This window comes from Poecile atricapillus, chromosome 1 (assembly GCF_030490865.1).
Source record: "Poecile atricapillus isolate bPoeAtr1 chromosome 1, bPoeAtr1.hap1, whole genome shotgun sequence".
Classification (NCBI taxonomy): domain Eukaryota; kingdom Metazoa; phylum Chordata; class Aves; order Passeriformes; family Paridae; genus Poecile; species Poecile atricapillus.
In genome coordinates, this window is record NC_081249.1 from 13,422,979 (window position 1) to 13,440,951 (window position 17,973).

Sequence of the window (17,973 nt, forward strand, 5' to 3'; positions counted from 1 at the left end):
TTCAAGTAAATCAGATACCAATTCACCTACAACAGAGGACAGACATTTTTTTGTTCATGAGTCACTGTATACAGCAGGTCGTTAAAGACTGAGGCTGGACAACAGGAAAGACTCTCTGACTCAGCTCAGTCTATACCCTCTGACCTGGAAAGCTCCTCAGAACAAAGACAACAACTGCTTCGTCCCAAGACTGACTGACTGAGAGCAAGTGCAGTGATTCTCTAGGTGATAAAAAGCAAAAGGAATGAAAGACAGCCCATACAGAAAATTAGAAAATTACGAGTAAGAACCCACAGCTCATGGATTTGTGCAAGACAAACAAAAGCTGCTACAGGCAGTCAGGGCTGGCTGAAGAGACCCACATCCTCTCCTCCCACATGCAAGGACACACCTCTATTCAATCTATCTCTCAACCCAGCAGCTCTAAGCTGTCTCTTTTTAAGGAGCTACCTTGACCTGTTGTACAGTTACATTTTAGGTACAGAGCCCTTTGGGGTCCCTTTGCATGTTCAGTGCAAGAAGGGGAAAGGAAGCTCTGGTTTAAGACTTCCCAGCTTGCAAGCTTGCTTCAGCATATGTTCAGCTCATCTGTTTGGTTTGGGACACATGGTCCTTGTATCAGCTCTTTAGCTGCAATCATTTTATCTGAGAGCCTCCACAGAGCTGCTTCAGCATTTAGCATCAGGTCAGTTACCTGCCTGCCAGACAGCACATGCATGGCAAGAGAGAATGGCTACCCACCAGGAGCAGCAGTAATTAGATATCCTCCAGCTTTCAAAGCAACAGCAAACTAATGTTGCTCCTTGGCTGCTGTTCCTCACAGCAAAACCTGTACAACCATTTCCATCAAAAGAAGGAACAGCAGATTAAGTAAAAAAATCCCTCAGTCTATATGTTTGGTATTTTCTTAATATACTTTATTATAAATTATATGATAGCTGCATGTATGATAAAGTAAGTCTAAATTCTAAAGATATTTCCAGAAACAGCATTCTAATAAGCTGCAATGAGACTTCTGCATGTTTAACCTACAGTCAGTTTAATTTTTTTTCAAAGGCTGGCTTTAATTTTGATCTAGTAATTCCATCTATTTTTCCAAATATACAACAGTCTTTCTTGATTTTGTTATGACTCCAGCTGGGTCAATACACATTGCCAGCATCAGGCTTTTGTCTTAAAACAGCACAGGCTAAAGCCTGTCTAAATCTATCAGTTTCAGTTTAAAGGAATTCAATTTAAAGGATTTGAAATCACTCTCTCAAGGTTAAAGTGCAAGTTAGGTTTGTGAATAATCCCTCTTTGATTTACACTGCAACCCTCGATAAGTTATTCAGAAACACAAATATATGAAACAATGACCCACTCACCTTTGTATAAACTCAAACAGAAGAAAGAATAGTCATTCTAAGCCCTAGTGGTAACTACACTACACCAGGCATCAAGGGCTGTATTCTGCTTTATTTCCAAAAATTTAAACTCTTTATAAAGTAGGTTTTTAAGAAACTGAAAATGGAAATACTAGAAGACTCAAAGTGAAACACCTCTTTTCCACAAAGCCAAGAAATAAAGTAAGGCATCTCATGATATATAGGGTTCATGAATTTTGCACACACCATTTGTTTCCCACTGTCTGTAAAACAGCAATACTCGATTGCAATTGAACAATAATTCAGTTTTGTGGCTTTAAGTGGAGTAATTGCACAGACCAAATTCTTAAGTCAGGCACTGAAAAAGTTTCTTTCAACAAGTATCACATTAAGGCAACAAAAAGAACAAACCAGACAGGATACAATCTCTTTGTTAGAGGTCTGCCCTACTGCAGGGAACAAAGCAATCCCATACTATTCTTCCTGGTAGAAAATAACCCCATAATGTAATTACATTTTCTAAGGGATTAGGTGTTAATTCAGGGTCAAGAGGCTAGATTACCTTCAAATTTTTACTCTTAAGGAAGTTACACTTTCAAAATTATTAAAAAACTTCAAGATCATACCTACAGTGCCTGCAACTTAACCCAAAATTTGATCCAACAGGATAAAGGAAAAGCATATATAAAATATCCCACTCTACTGGTAAATTACGCTATTTTTTGAGCTTCCTCTTAAAGCACAGATAGATGCAACAGAAGTCTGTGACACAGAAATTAGGGAATCTGATGGATTTACTTAAGAAGAAACAACACAGCAATGCTCTCAAAGGCCTCACTGCTCACTACAGAGGAGGCAGCACTAACCTTGTCCATCAAGAACCAAACAAGCATTAGACTCAAACTGCAGAAGATTCAACTCTTAATTTGCAGAAACTTCCTGATGGTAAACACTGTAAAAGAGACCAACTTGATTTGATTTAGGCATGTCTCTTATTAGTGAAGGTAGACATCTGCCAAAATTACACTAAGCTAGTTGAGTCAGTCTCTGAAATGAGATTAGATTTAACACAGCCTAACATTCATTGTAGCCCTAATTCTCTCATGACCCAAGGGGAAGAAAGTGATCACCTTATATTTTGCTAATCACTTGCAAAGCGAAAGCAGTGCAAATTTGCACAGGGAAACAAGTAAAAAGTCAAAACTCTGAAGCAAGTCAGAATTTGCAAAAACACAGAATATACTGCATAAATTAAGTTATATAATAATAGCTGCTTTGACAGAAAAACGACAATAAAAAGCAAGCTATCTGTGAAGGAACTAATCCTCAAGTTATTACTATTGTATGCATAGCTAGTACAAAAACTGAAAGAAATGTCAAGCGTCACTATGGGTTTAAAAAAATGAACTGTTTAATAAATGTTCTAGCGCCTTCAATCTTCTGAACAATCTTACCTGTTTGGGCTCATTAGTTACCCTATATAAAAGCCACACAGAAAAGCATATTTGTGGACTCCTCTCTGCCACTTTCAAACCTTCAACTCAAAACTAGCACCAAAGAGAAACTGTGATGCCAATCTTGAGACAATTTTGTTTAAAAACAAGTCAATGTAATGGACTGACAACAAACAGCCTTCCACATAGTGAAAATAAGAAAATACATCAGTCAAACAAAGATCTAAACAGCAATCTCCTGGACTTCACATCAAACTAAGGTCAGTGAAGAATATTCTATGGACAACCTTCAGTGTAGCAGCCTTACTCATGACATACACAGGGTTTCTAAAAATACCGTGGAACTGGTACCTGTACAAACACTGCTGCATTTGGAATGCTCACGGCTCACGTGTGTGGATTTGCTTATGCAGTGAAATATGATACACCTGAAGAATGATGTGACTGCCACAGCACAAGTTTAAGCTGAAAATGTAAATAAATTCACACATGAAAATTTAAAAAGAAGTTCACCCATAAGAAGACATTTAATATTAAATCAATTTTTCCAGACATGAAAAAGTGTTACATGTTTCCACCAAAAATGAATCATGCCATTTATTCAACTAGACAGGTATCAGAGGGAGAAAAAAAACTAAGAAAAACATATTAATAAAACATTACCCAGAACCTTTGTGGTAGCACAGGTCACAAAAACAGAGTTGAACGTATTAGAACTTCTACATGTAATGCCATCAGAAAGGAAAAGAATTAAAAGTGAAATGTTTCAGGGTTATCAATGTTATCACTGGTGGACCTTCCATCCAAAGGAAACTCAGGAAACAGAGTTCTACTCTCAGTTTTCTCTACTACTCTCTTTTCTCCTCTCTGGATTCAACTCTTCTCTAACATTAATTCATCTCTTCTGTTTCCCACTTTTACCTTTTACTCCACAGTGCTAAGAAATAGAAAGTAGATTAGACAACTCTTGCAAAGCTTCACTTAGACAAAACTTTTGCTCTGGTTCCTGCAACAAGAGGCACAAACAATGCAGAGGCTTTTCATGCACATGCAGCAGGCCCTGATCCAATTCTGGCAAATTCTACAAACTGCCAGAGCAATACCGTGCTGTCCAAGATTCACATTACAAAAGGATTAGTTCCATACAGAAGGCTCTACACAAACCTCCATTCTGCTGCAGAAGAGGGCAGAAATGCAGAAAGAGACCATGAACTCTAGTTCCAACACTCTTCAGGTCAGCTGCCAGATTCCCACATTCATGAATACCCGTTTGAGAACAGACTCCAGCAACAGTCCTTCACAATGATGGTCAAAGTCACCTAGTTCAAAAACCTAGTACAATTGCCACATCCCCAGGTTGTCACTGGACTGCCAAGGTCACATCATAAAAGCATCAGTAGCTTCTAAATATTAACTCATCTGTCAGAGGAAGCAGGAAAAGTAGAAACAAAGTGCTCTTTTCAGTCTTTGCACTGCAGGCAGAGGTCTAGTTCTCTTCATTAACTATGTACTGAACAGCAGAGACAGACACTGTACTACTTTAAGACTCAAAAGCAAAGTCCCACCTGTTGTATACCAGAGACAAGGGACTTCATCCAGAATCCATAAAAACAAGATCAGAAATTACTACTGCTGCTTTTAGATAGGGCAAAATAAAGGAAGAAAGACAGGAAAGCAGGAGTGACCAACCATATCTACTTTCTTCTCTTGAGCTTCCAGATTATTTCTTAACTCCTGTATAGGCAAACAAAACAAAGTGAAGCAGAAGTATAAATAAATCTTCAAAAGAATGAGCAAAAAGATCAAAGCATCAGTGCAGACTGATCAAAAGCTAAAACTGATAGCTAATAACTTGCTGCTGAAGGTAGGAAAATAGAAGTAAAGAAGAATAGTTGAATTCCAACGATTACACACCGCTTCAGGAACATGGGCTATTTATTAAAAGACAAACGAGCTATGTTTGCATGGTCCCAATAAATGTGGCTACAAAATAAAACCCAGCAAAACAAGTCTGAGCTTAAAATCATTCCTATTCCCCAATGGAAATGATTATATTTTCAGCATACTCTCTAGATATTTATCTCACCAAGCACTAAAAATACCAATAACACAAAAAGTATACAGGATTTGTTTACTTGCTACCAGACTGGGCTTTGTAAAACCCAATGAAGATGACGAAGCAAGTGGAAAAGGAACACATAGGATATAATCAGAGATGCTGACTCCTGCTGACCCTTACTCCCTACCACAGACTGCCTCTAAGAAATCTGTATTTTGAAACTGGACCTATCACGCTGTGCTGTAGAATAGCAAACACAGCCTGCACAGCTGCTCTGTTCCAACTCTGTAGCCTACAGACAGAGGACGTGAAATTTAAGGATCCAAACCACACTACCTCAGGTATTCAGGCTCTTTTTAGACACCTCAGGATTAAGCTTTTGCCCAAGTTCCATTACTGCTCTCTAAGGCTACTTCCACCAACCCTTGCAATTGTTTCATGCAGGTGTCCTGTCTTAAGGACATGCCTTCACTTAGCAGATTAAGATATTGGTTCTATGTCAGTACAGAAACCAGAGAAATTCTGAAGTTTCAAAAAATGAAACTTGAAAAAGTAAAAAAAATATTTTTTAGACTTTACTGAACTATAATAAACATATAACTTTTATATAGTCAATCAAGTTCTGTCAAACAACTACTGCCAGAAAACCAACCTAAAGCCAGAGGAACTGAAGCCTGCAAGTAATCTTTCCCAAATACTTGTTTCTCTTCTTCAGCCCAACTCCCATGACTAGTTGGGCCTTTTCAGCCTAGAGGAAAGCATTCCAATAGGGGTGCTTGGGTCTTCTCAATCTACATGGTTTATGTTCACAGATGAGAACTCAGTTATTACCACTGTACGGCCATTGATTTGCACTCTGTGCCATTTCACTGCTAAGTGCAATCCAAACTAGAAAGCTCATATGTTATTTAGCTTTCCAGTTAAATTTTCCAACAATCACATGACACAGCATATGGATAAAACAAGGGCTGAAGTACTGAAACAGTTGAGCTTTATAAACCATTTCCAATTTCTGCAATTCAAATATCACATTCAAGAACTCTTTAGCTAGCAGGGCAACTGCAATGCTCACTTTCTGCTCCAAAGAAAAATTTCTGCATAGCATTCACCCAGGAGAATATATTAGCCTATATCCTGTTGTCTGAATGACCAGACCAAATCCCATTCAAAATCAGTGTCTAGACTTTTGAACTTAAAAAGTTAAAAAATAAATACAACTACTCTTGAATTTGTATACAGAAAAAAATACTTATCTCCACTTATTTCCAAAACCCCTAAGAGGGAGCTGGTTTACGTCTTATGTGTATTAATTACTATGCCTGTGTTAAGGAATACCACTGGCATTGAGAAAAAGTCAGTTCATGTTTTCATATAAACGCAGGTAAAGAAAAAATGTCAGCTACCCGTCCTTAGCACAGCAGGATAGCTCAACATGGAGTGAATCATTACATCTACTATCATATTAGCTATACACTAATTTCATAATAAATTATAATAATAACAGTATATAACTTGTCAACTCCAGTAAGCCTGTTTCAAGTAAATGGTGCTCTGTATGAAACTGACTGTGCTGGAAAGCAGCTTAACTTACTGCTGATCTGGAACAGATCAACAGGAGGAATTAACAGATGCACAATACTCTGCAATAATTAATTTTAACTCCTACAGCCACAGCCTTCCTGTCACAGAAAAGACCCAAGTGAAGACACGTATGTCCCTATCAAGAGGAATGGATTATCAGATAACCACTTGTCAAAGCTGTAAACCAGCACTGTGCACTGTTAAACAGAACAACCCAAATTAAAATAAAAGCATAAATTTTTAAAATAGGCTTCCCTGATCTAAAACTCATGTTTAGCTGCTTACCACTCAATTCAAACAAAATAACTTTTTTAATATTTTAATACATTTGCCAAGAGACAACACAGTAATCAGAAGTATCTATAAAGTTTAATGCAGAGGCATTGAACCAGTTACAGGCTGTATTATTTTTAGACGTATAGACCCAAGGCTGTCTTTCCTTTGAGCAATTTGGGAGTAGGCTGAAAGTCAGGTGAATCATTTCAGCAGCAAAGCTCTATCTCGCCATTATCACAGGCACTCCCCTCAGAAAATGACAGACAAAGAGCCAAAATGTTTGCAGGAGAAACCATGGTCCTGATCAGGTTCTTGATCTTAGATCTGTGCAACCCAGACTCCTTCCCTGGCCAGTCACAAGGGGCTTCTAAAGTAGACAAACAAAACCAAAACAACGTGGCTCTGCAGGCTGTATCAGCTTCTCTTCCACCAGCACTACTAGACCAAAGCAGGGAGCAGCAGTCACAGCAGCACAGAGGGGCACAGCAGCCCTGGCCTGCACTGCCAAGGGGCTCCATGGCTTTCAAACAGCAGACCCCAGACAAAACAAAATTTGTGTTTCACTCTGGTGAGATGCAAAATTTTACAACAAATTTAAAACTTTTTTTTTTTTTAAAATGTAAATGAGGCTTAAAGCAGCAAGCCAAAAAAAACTTATTCCCCTTTTGATGCTCTGATCAGCTTCTCTTACGAGAAACTGACCAGAAAAGACTGACTTGTGCTTCCTGGGTCTTACAATCACCTTTTTCTCCCATAAGAGGTAAAAATCTATTTCACATTGAAGATTATAATTAGATGTTCCAAATTTTAACACTCTCCCTAAGCTCTCACAACTTTGACAACTTCCTTCCTAACCTTTATGAAAAACTTCCATAATTCTCTCTAACCATTCCAGAAAAATACAAATCCCTGTTTATCCTCTAGTTCCTGACAACCTGCCAAAGAAAAAGCTATTCCAAATCCCTGGCATAAATAAAATTAACGTTTATGAGCAAAGACTCACACAGTTAAAACCAATTACATAAAAATACTGCCAATACCACATGCTCCATTTTCCCTTCAGTCTCACTGAGGTGAAATGTACTACATGGTTATACATCTTGTTTCAAAACACTTCTGATATGATAATTAACAAACCACATTACAAAAAAGATTAGAGGATTCCTCTCTGTCATTGCTAGTTATCAGAGTTTGAAGATATTCTTGATGTCTATAAAAATCTTTCAGAAAAGCGTAAGCAAGACTAAACCAAACAAGTCATAGTTAAAATACAAATTATTTTTAGCAAAAAATTTTACCTCTCTATTCACATTCTTAAACCTAATTCTGAAAAACACCAATTATCATTTGCACAAGCCTAATATTTTAATGAATTAAGTCAGTGAAAATATTTATAATACTGTGTCACTTTTTTTATATTGACTAAAAAGTAACACAAAATAATTTAAACAGAACAAAGAAATGTGAGAGAATGTCACATTTACATAGAAAGGTTTAAAGGAAACAAGAGTGAGTAAAATAGCCTCTTATAACACACCAAGATGTAGTTCTCCAGAAAAAGGAGAACTACATCTCAAGAGCCACAGTTCAGTGCTCTAATTCATCCTTTCAACCTAGTATTTCCAAAAAGAAAAATTACATTTAACTGACTCCAGATAAACACAAAAACCCAAACATTTTTAAAAGGATAAGTATCAGCCTGTAAAATATTTCAGCAGTTTTGAGAAAAAAGTGGCTTTCAAAAAAGGGCATTATATTAAGCATAACTGGCAACAAGAAAAGCTGTTCTAATAGAGTAACTGTGGAATTAGATGAAACAAAACCTATAGCTAATTTTATGATGGATTATGCTGATTTAAGAGGGACTGGACACGTACCATTCACTCTTCACAACACAGTCCTGTGAAGATCAATGACTGCTAGTGCAATGTAGAGTGTTTATGAATTATTCTTCAGCAACATCTGTGTGAGCTGGCTGCTGGAGCCAGTTTTCCTCACAGTGCCCAGAAGGGGCTGTGCCTCAGAGCTGTAACTCCAAGTGTTGGTGATACAGCTGTGTTTGGGCTATGGCTGAACACACCTGCACAGCTTTCCTCTCTCCTGCACTCCCAGCAAGTAGGGTTGGGGCTGGGTACCAGGCTGGAAGGGACAGAGCCAGGACAGCTGACCTGAGCTGGACAAAGGGATGTTCTATATGACACGATGCCATGTCCAGCAATAACAAACTGGTTGGCTTTGTCCCCCAAGATGTCTGTCACACAGTGACTGCCTGGGCACAGCTCCGCTTCTGTGAGTGACTGCCTGTGCATCACTTGTTTCTCTTCCTCTTGGCCTTACTTCTTAAACTCTCTTGTTCTCAACCCATAAGCTTTCTCATTTTTGCCCTCCCTTTTCTCTCCCCATACCAGTGGGGAATGGAAGAAGGGCGTCAAGCACCTGGGTGGGTGCTCAGCTGCTGGATGGGGTCAACCCACCATAACACTGAACATCTGATATAACAACCTTACATTGAAGTTATTCCATTATTTTGTACATTGAGTCTTGTTTGTTTTTCATTAGGCATGTCACATGCGGCTGTGCGAAACTTCATAAAAAGCAAGGTACAGCACCTATTACTACTGCCTTAGCATACACCAAATTAACTTCATTATTAGCTTCATCTCTTTTTCAGCTACTTCAGTCAACCTGATTTAACTCCAGTGTCCTCCTCTTCCTTTTCTCTGAAAGACAAGCAGTGTATTTTCCCACTTACAAAACCCTGGGGCCATCACCATTCATTATTTCCATGGCACACAGGCACCACCTGTGCTGCACCAGGCCACACACGTTTGCAGAAAGAAGTGTTCAGCTACTCACAACACACAGAACTGATTTACTTTCCCTGGAACCCACTAAGCCAAGAGGATCTAGACATATTTCAGCTTATCTAAAATTTGGGTCAGGGGAGAGTTGTGATTTCCTTTATGTTTCTGGATACAATTCATCTTTTTCTGAAGACCAAAGCAAATACAAATTCAACGTTCTTTATCAGTACCTACATTTATCAAGTAAATGTTTCACTTCAGCATTCTCCCCAATTGCTATAAATTATCTCAACATTTTTTATCTCCTTTTTTATCCCATGACTTTTCACCTTGGCTGTTATTTGTACTGCAACCCAAGACAGACGTCCTTGCTTCCACTTTCGTATGTTTTTTAATCATCAGTATTTCTGGAAATCCTAACACTGTTCTACTGCTTTCTTATCTTGTGTCTACATCAGAATTGCTCTTTCTCAAACTGACAGATCATCTTATACTCCTCCTTATGTCTTAGGAGAGACCCTATCACCCTATTTTCTTGGCTTGTAAAAGTTACACTATTTTTAAATCACTGACTGTCAGTTCTTCTATTCCAGAGAAGGAATGCTACCAAATTCATGTTCATTTTATTGAAAATTTAATTTCAGATTTTCAAGTGCCTCCTTATTAGTTTAAATCTACTCTAAAGAAGGTATTTCAACAATTTCTACCACTTCTAGAAGAAAAGCATGGCCCAAATATTCTTAGATCTTCAAGAGCTACAAATCCTACCTTTTTGTCCCTCTAGAAAGAAGCTTCCCAAGCCCTCAATTTCTGTCAAGGAACATTCTCTGTTGCTTCTGCTACTTGCTAAAGAGAATAAACAAACCCACTGGCATTGTTTATTGCTTCATGCAGATGGGAATGTCCTCTCTCTTTCACCCAAGACAGTCAGCTGTGCGCTTACACGCCATACCATTTTCAGGGAATACAAAAAAACCTCAAGCATGCAGACATGTCCATGGGCAGGGAAAGAGCTTTCCATTCCCAGCATCCCAAGGCAGAGGACTGCACAGCTCCTCTGATCAGTCCATAGACAAACAGAACACAGACTGATAAATTTTCTGCTGTTTTGGGAAACAAAACTCAAAAATTCCACCAGCTGAGCGATGCTCACTTGTAGACAACTAGCCTATGCCTCTTAGGCAAGAGTGGCCAGCCAAACCCCCTAATGAAGGCAGAATTTTCAATGCTTAGGCTTTATGACAAAGAAAAAAAAAATTACCTTGGTGATCCAGTTTGATCATCTACAGCAATTTATGGAATTTGTACTATAACGACACTAAAATACTGAATTCAGAACATATTAAAAATTAAGTAATTAAGAAATTAAGCATTCCTTTATTGAATAAACAGCCTGTAAAAGTGGTAAGTCACTGTAAAAGTGATACAGAGAATTCTGTAAATTAAATGCATCACAATCTAGTATTACACAGCACTCCCACACACAAATACCTCTATTATATCACGGTTCAATAGTGACTGCTGAACAAAGTTACTTAATCACAATGACTCTTCCAGACCTTCAAAACAATCAATATTAGGCCTTATAAAACCCTTCAATATTAAATATAGTATTGGAACATCACTGCCTGCCAGCAAGTGGCAGTTGTAAACAGGAACAGGTTATAAATAACAGTTGCATCAGAAAGGCTTCCAGTTTACTTGCTGTGCTATAACCCATTCAAAGAAAACCCTTTTTAATGTTCTGAAATGCAAACTTTATTCATACCCAGTTCTAGGGAATGAAGGACTGAACATGGAAAAGTGGTAACTGCAAGAATTCAAGAACAAAAGCAGACAGACAATCCAGCTTGCACATCCAGCTGTCACTGGTAGCCTTTCAAGGTAAAAACTGCACAGCAGTAAAACAATTTTAATCCAATGTTCCATAAAACCCCTAAAGAGATTCTATTTAAAGCTCTAAAAGACATCTTTGAAGAACAATACTGAAAATTCTGGAAAAGTCACAAAAGTTAATTCCACGGTATTTTCATAAGGCTTAAAACAGCTCATTTAATGTATTTGTCTTTACAAAATCAAGAAAGATAACTCCAGCACAACGTACATATATCACACAGTGAAAATATTCCAGGCATCAAAGGATCCCAACCTACCAAAAAAAAGCTCTAATGAAATTGCTGGATGGAAGCTGAAGCCAGTCAGATGAAAATAAAAGACAGTAATGTCCGACTAGCATTCATCTTCCTAATTCCAGTCAGTGGTCAGCATACCAATGGTTAACATTTGTGCTAACAGGGTATTTTTGTTTTGAAGACGCATTTAAATCAAGTCTAAGGTTTTAAGGACCATGCACAGTGAGCAGCAGAAAAAGCACAGCCACAACCATTAAATAGAAGGTAATTATTTAAGATCTTTTAGCCCTAAACTTCTTAAGTGCTATAGATGCACAGTCTCTCCACTAATGTTCTATTAAAAAAAACTTCAAACCAATAAAATTTTTCCAGTATCTTTTTGTGTAGAAAAATCTTCCAAAAGACATCTTTCATAAGATTAATAATTTTATTTGGAGACAAGGCAGGTTTTGATCTCCACTTTCCTACCCCACATGTTCAAACTGTATCTTCCAGCTACCTCTCCAGCGGCAGGCTTTCAGCTCAGATCCATGCCTCTATCAAGAAGGCAATATGAAGCATAAAGACTCTTGTAGAACCCCAATCTAATATTGCTCCTACAAACTGCAGCAACCAACAGCAATACTGATACCTGGTTTGCTCTTTGTATCATTTTGGAAGAGGCCTACATGTTTCCCCAAGACAGGTAAGATTAACAGATGTCACATAAACTAAACAGTTTCATACCAAAAACTGTATTTAAAAATGAGAAGGATCTACCAATCATGTTTTCCTCCAGATATGCCCCAGAGCACAACAGTTCCATGCACTCATTGTGATTATCTGCTGCATGCTCAGCTGTTCTCAGTACAGTAAAATTACTAAATTACAACCTTTGTGATATTTTTCAATGCCACTAACTGCAGCAGTCACCACAAATATTTTGATTATAACCTACAAAATCAGGATCTCCTAAGTCACATTCCACAACAAGAATTCACTGTGATTCACTATCTTCTGTCTTCAGCACAAGCACAGCTTTTTTATCCAAACTCATTAGAGTACTAACTGTGTGGTACATGAACACTAATATATGACATGTTCAAAGAGCTAACAAAAAACAAGTTTAACCCCTTAGGTACACAATTCATCCAAAGCATTTAATTTGAAACATGAAACAAAATGGGCTAGAATGTAGCTAGGTACAACTGGCCAAGACAGATTCAATAGTAGAAGTAGATGGTTCTGACAAAACACACCTCAGACTCAGGTCTCAGATACTTGGTCAGCTGAACAGCAGCAATGAGAGGATTACATGAATACAGTATTCTGGCACACACTCACAACGCAGCACTAGCACAGCTTCAAATGACTCTTTCATGCATGATCAAAGGATTACACCATTTATACTTCGCTCATCTCTTCATTTGTGCTTAATTATATGTAACTTTTGCAGTACAACCATTTATTTGACACAACATTTGTCGGTAACTTTACTGACAACTGAGGTACCCAGACGTGAACAAGCAGCTGAGTGGAACTTGCCAGCTAGGGCAGGGTTCAGCACTCGTGCAGCTCTCCCAGGCTGGCTCACGCCAAGGACAGGCTGCAGTGCAGGCACCAGGAGCTCACGTCTCTGGGAGCCTTTTTCAAATGCTAAGGCACTCCTAGGAAAGCAACTCTACTTTCCTCAAACAGTCAGGTTATTACTTCCCCAGGCAAGGGATTGACCGATTGGTTACCCATCTGTGTGGTTGCTGCTTAAGTACTGGGTATTTTGGATTAAACTATCACTGTCAAAGGACCACCTTACATGCCGAAGCAAAACTAAACAGAGATGCTCCATGAATATGAATCTCCAGAATGGCATTTTTTTCTCAGCCTAGCCTCCAAAATGTACAAAGATCCAAGGATCTGAATGTTAGATGACATCCCTACTAACAAGCTCATTTCAGAAAAGATATTTTAGTAGTTAATTTAGTCTGGGTCATTAAGGTATGGCTGCACTTGGAAATCTACCAAAACAACTTCCAGAGGAACTACTCAAGTCTGAAAGTACATAGCTGAATTCAATTGGTAGATTTTGTATTTTTTTCCAGAGTAGAATAATTATGGAGGCCTGGATAAACATGCTAGCATTAAACAAGGTCAAAATTTGTTTATATTGAAATACAGAAGGTCATTCTTTTGCAAAGGAGAGGGATTGCACAAGAAGATTGGGAAATGCACTTCATAACAAAAGAAACTGCCTGAACAGAATTCATGAGTGTGCAAACAAAGTGTACACACAGAAAGAAAGAAAAAAGCTGTACAGTGTGAATGCTCAGACTTTCTGACACAGAGGTCCCAAGCCCATGGCACAGTAACCTCTGACACACGGCAGCTGCAAGCTCAACAGAACATGGACACAAACAGGGCTCGGCTACAAAAACCAAGCGAGTGCCACTGCTTCAACTACTGCCTTCTGGTTTGCTTCACAGGTTTTTAGTAACAGCAAGCTACTTTGAACAAACTGTCTCTTACAGTGGTTTAAATAGCTGAATTAAGAAAGGAAAGTTTTAAAAAAAAATCATTAATTTGTATCACTGGAAACGAATAGAGACTCTGCAGCCTCGCTATGCACACAACTGTGTTCCATACAACACACACTGCTGGTCAGTAATTAAAAAAAGCCAAAGCCGTACCTCAATATACATTGCCACAAACTATCTTTGAAGAGACCCTTCAGCTCACAAGAAATAAAGTTTCTCTTCCTCAGCTCACCATAATTTTACAAATGTGTAAGTCAACTCAGTCTAAACAAATATAAAAAAGGACATAAGGAACACATAGTAGTTTCACTATTGTCAGAAATTAAGCCAAAAAACTCTCTTCACATAAATCTGAATCACAATAAGTGCAAATTCCATATGAGAAATGTACATCAGACAACAAAATCAGACAGCCATGTCAGGGTAATTCATACATTTTCTTTGGGCATACTCTTCTTCAACACTTGTTGAAAATTCAGTCATGTTTTTGTAAAACAAGCACTACATTCGTGTAGGTCAATTTAAAAGACCGTTTCTTTTGAAGTGAGACACTAAATAGCCTCTATAAGCTGACCACAAAACAGTGTCTTCTTCCCACTAAACATTCTTACAAATGAACAAACACAACTGAACTGTACCTTGAGTATTATGCTCCTTATGCTTGGCATATTTGGTCTCTTCAATACTTGCGTCCTTGCAGCACCAGCAAATTCTTTTTTGGCTAACTCAGATATAAGCAACACAGTTCCCTGACATGGTGCATATTGTCCAGGCCTTCCACACCCCAATTGGGAAAACTTTTTGCACTATCACTTACATTTTGATGTCAATTTTTCCTCTAGGCCTATTGAAGACACCAGCTGAACTTGAAATTACCCAAAGCTGTAAACATTTAGAATGACATAAGTTAAGTAACTACATTGGGTTTCGTTCTATTTGCTTAAACTGCTGTAATTTTCCTACTTGAGTTTTCCCAAATAAATACAGACACTGAACACTAAGTAAGTGGAGATGTTAAGTGGCCCATAAAACTTATTAAGATCAAGGTGATAGGTTTAGCAAGGTTGATACAACATAAACCTACTAATTTTAGAAACTCCTAGTGACCTTCCAAGACTAAACCATAGACTTTTTTTTTTTCTTCAGTGGTTTTAAATGTCAATGACTAGATAGCTTCCCGTCAGTCTTAAGACATGAAGACCCTTAAATATAAAGCCACACACAGAAGATTCCAATGACACATCCAGTGACAACTGGAGCATGTCTAAAGAATAAGGCTGGCCAGGCTGTATGTAACGTCCTGTTCTCACTCTGTTCATTTCCAGTAACATAAGCCAGGCTTAAAATTGTAAAATAAAACTACTTCTTCTGGAGAATCACAAGACCAGAAAGTAATTCAGCACTATAATGTTAAAACAAACACAGCATTATGAAAAGGCTGCTACAGAAGAGATGTCCAAAGGCAAACAGTAATGCAGGGCAACACAGAACTGTAGAAATCCTTACCAAAAAGCAAACTTTTGTCCAAACATCCAAGGCATTAAAGCAAATCCTGAAATCTTTACACCTCTTCAGTCACAACTGAAAAGACTCACAAACACCAATACTTCCTCAGCAACAATTTACAAACCCAACTTTCAAATAGGCAAAGGTGACACAATTTGTTTAGTGCCAGGACCAAAGTAAAGATATTCTAAGTTTTAGGCCATCGCTCTTGCCAGTACAGAAAGACACAGAGTAAGAAGCACCAGTGCTAGAGAAGCCCAGCAGCACAGGAAGGGGTGGGGAAGAGGTAACAAACTCAGGTGAGTGGAGACCAGAGAAGAAAGTACAGGTTCTAGTCAGGTTCTTTAAGTGGAGACAAGGGGTTTTGGTGGGTTTTTTTAATGGTACAAAATCCTGTTTCACTGAGAGGATGTATCAAGCTCATTACTGGCTTTCTGTACTTAGAGCATTCTTTCACTAATACCATTGCCGTAATTGTGCAATTGTATCCACTTTTAATCACTTTCTGGCTGAATACTGGCTCATGTTCATTCTTTTGTACCTTTACTGTAAGAGTGGAATGAAGGAGCACCTGTTAAGCTCCACAATGTTACACAGGGCCTTCACATTCACTCTATCAGCAATATTTATATGGTAATAAAATCTCAACAACTCTCGTGTCAGAGAGCAAGAGTCAAATAACCTCCGAGAAAGATACGGGTTTATCGTTATCTAGATGGAAGCATGTTTTTTAACAGCAACACAAGCCACTCCTGGATTTCATTCCAAGGCTTCTGAAAAGAAAAATGCTATGTATCATCAGCAATATTTCCTGAAGTGCTCCTGAAATTTACACAAACAGGTTTCCTATACAAGTGCGGTTAAGAGTTCATGCCCGAGCTGTAAGTAAGGCGATCTCTGCACGGCAGGTTTAAATTTTCACGCTCAAGACCATTAACTTACTCTCTCCTTCAGACTCGCTAAGCTCACAAAACGTCAGGTCAGGAGCCCTAATTTTGATTCCCATCCCCACGGTACCCGTGTCAGAGGATAATGCAATTGAAGGAGGGTCAAGCCCGCCTCTCCCGGTCCCTTGGCGAGGTGAGCAGCGGCTGCTCGCTGGCCGCCAGCTGCCCACACCGCGCCCGGGCCCCGGGGGGTGTCAGCACAGGGCCCCGGGGCCTGCGGGGCCGCCGGGCCGGGCCCCGGCCGCGCTCCCGATGCGGGCCGAGAAGCCGCGGCCGGGGACCGGGGCCTGCGTGCCCGCCGCCGCCGCTCCCCGGGAGAGCCGCGGCCACCCCCACACCCCCTCACCTCGCGGCCCCGGCACTCACCGAAGTCGAGGAATTGCTTGATGGAGAGGGGCGAGGGGGAGAAGCGCGAGTAGTACTCGATCTGCTTGGGGATGGGGTTCTTGAGCAGCGCCCCGCACAGCCGCATGGCGCGGACCGCCCGGCTCCGCTGCGCTCCCGCCGGCGGCGGCTTCTGCCCGGGCGCGGCCGCTCCGCGCTGCCCGTCGCGCTCCGCGGCCCGGCCCGGCCCGGCGGGAGGGGCGAGCGCCGCGCCCGCTCCGCGCACGCGCACGTCGGCGCGCGGGGGACGGGACGGGGCGGGGCGGGCGCGTGAGGGGAGCGGGAACGGAGCGGGGTTCGTGTGGGGAGTGCCGGGTGCCGGAGCCGGCCCTTAGAGTCACAATCACTGCCCTCAGGCAGAAAAGACCTCGGGGATTGTCGAGTCCAGGCTATGACCGAACACCACCGTGTCAACAGCACCATGGCGCTGAGCGGCACCGCCAGTCTTAAACGCCTCCAAAGACGGTGACTCCACCGCCGTGTTGTCCACAAAAATCAGATTCATGAGCTGCTGTGTGACAAGCCGATAATAATACTCTCGAGGGACACACTATTTTATTTCAGGGTTGCGTAAGCTTGGGTGCTGACTGGTATTCCATGAATCAAGCACACCAACTATCAAAACTTTTTACTAATTATAGATTTTAGCAAACAAAAGAATTAGTGGTCACTGGCTGCAAGTTACATAGCTCTCTTATTAATCAGTATTATCTTATTAATCAGTGATTAATGATTCTCTCACATGCCGTGTTAATTAGCCCTCATGTTCAGTCTCTCTGCTGGTACAGTGGGTTTCCTGGGTCAGTGGTCCCAATCTCCCCCTACCAGAGTTACCTCTTACCCAGCTGGAGCTGATTTCAGCACAATTGCTGAGTTGGCTTTATTTGTTTCTTCTTAATGTTGGGAGTTCTGCCAGATGTCCTTGTGGCCACTATCAGTGGGCATCCTTCTCC

The 17,973-nt window shown here is 40.1% G+C and overlaps 1 protein-coding gene across 1 annotated transcript in view; it reads right to left on the reverse strand.

The window, feature by feature from the left end:
- The window catches only part of PDK3 (pyruvate dehydrogenase kinase 3), a 54,581-nt gene extending 37,354 nt beyond the window's left edge, over positions 1–17,227 (reverse strand). The window contains exon 1 of the mRNA XM_058829985.1: positions 17,003–17,227. Coding sequence (XP_058685968.1) covers positions 17,003–17,108 — 106 coding nt within the window. The 5' untranslated portion in view covers positions 17,109–17,227. The remainder of the gene's footprint in view (positions 1–17,002) is intronic.
- Positions 17,228–17,973: the final 746 nt, after the last annotated feature.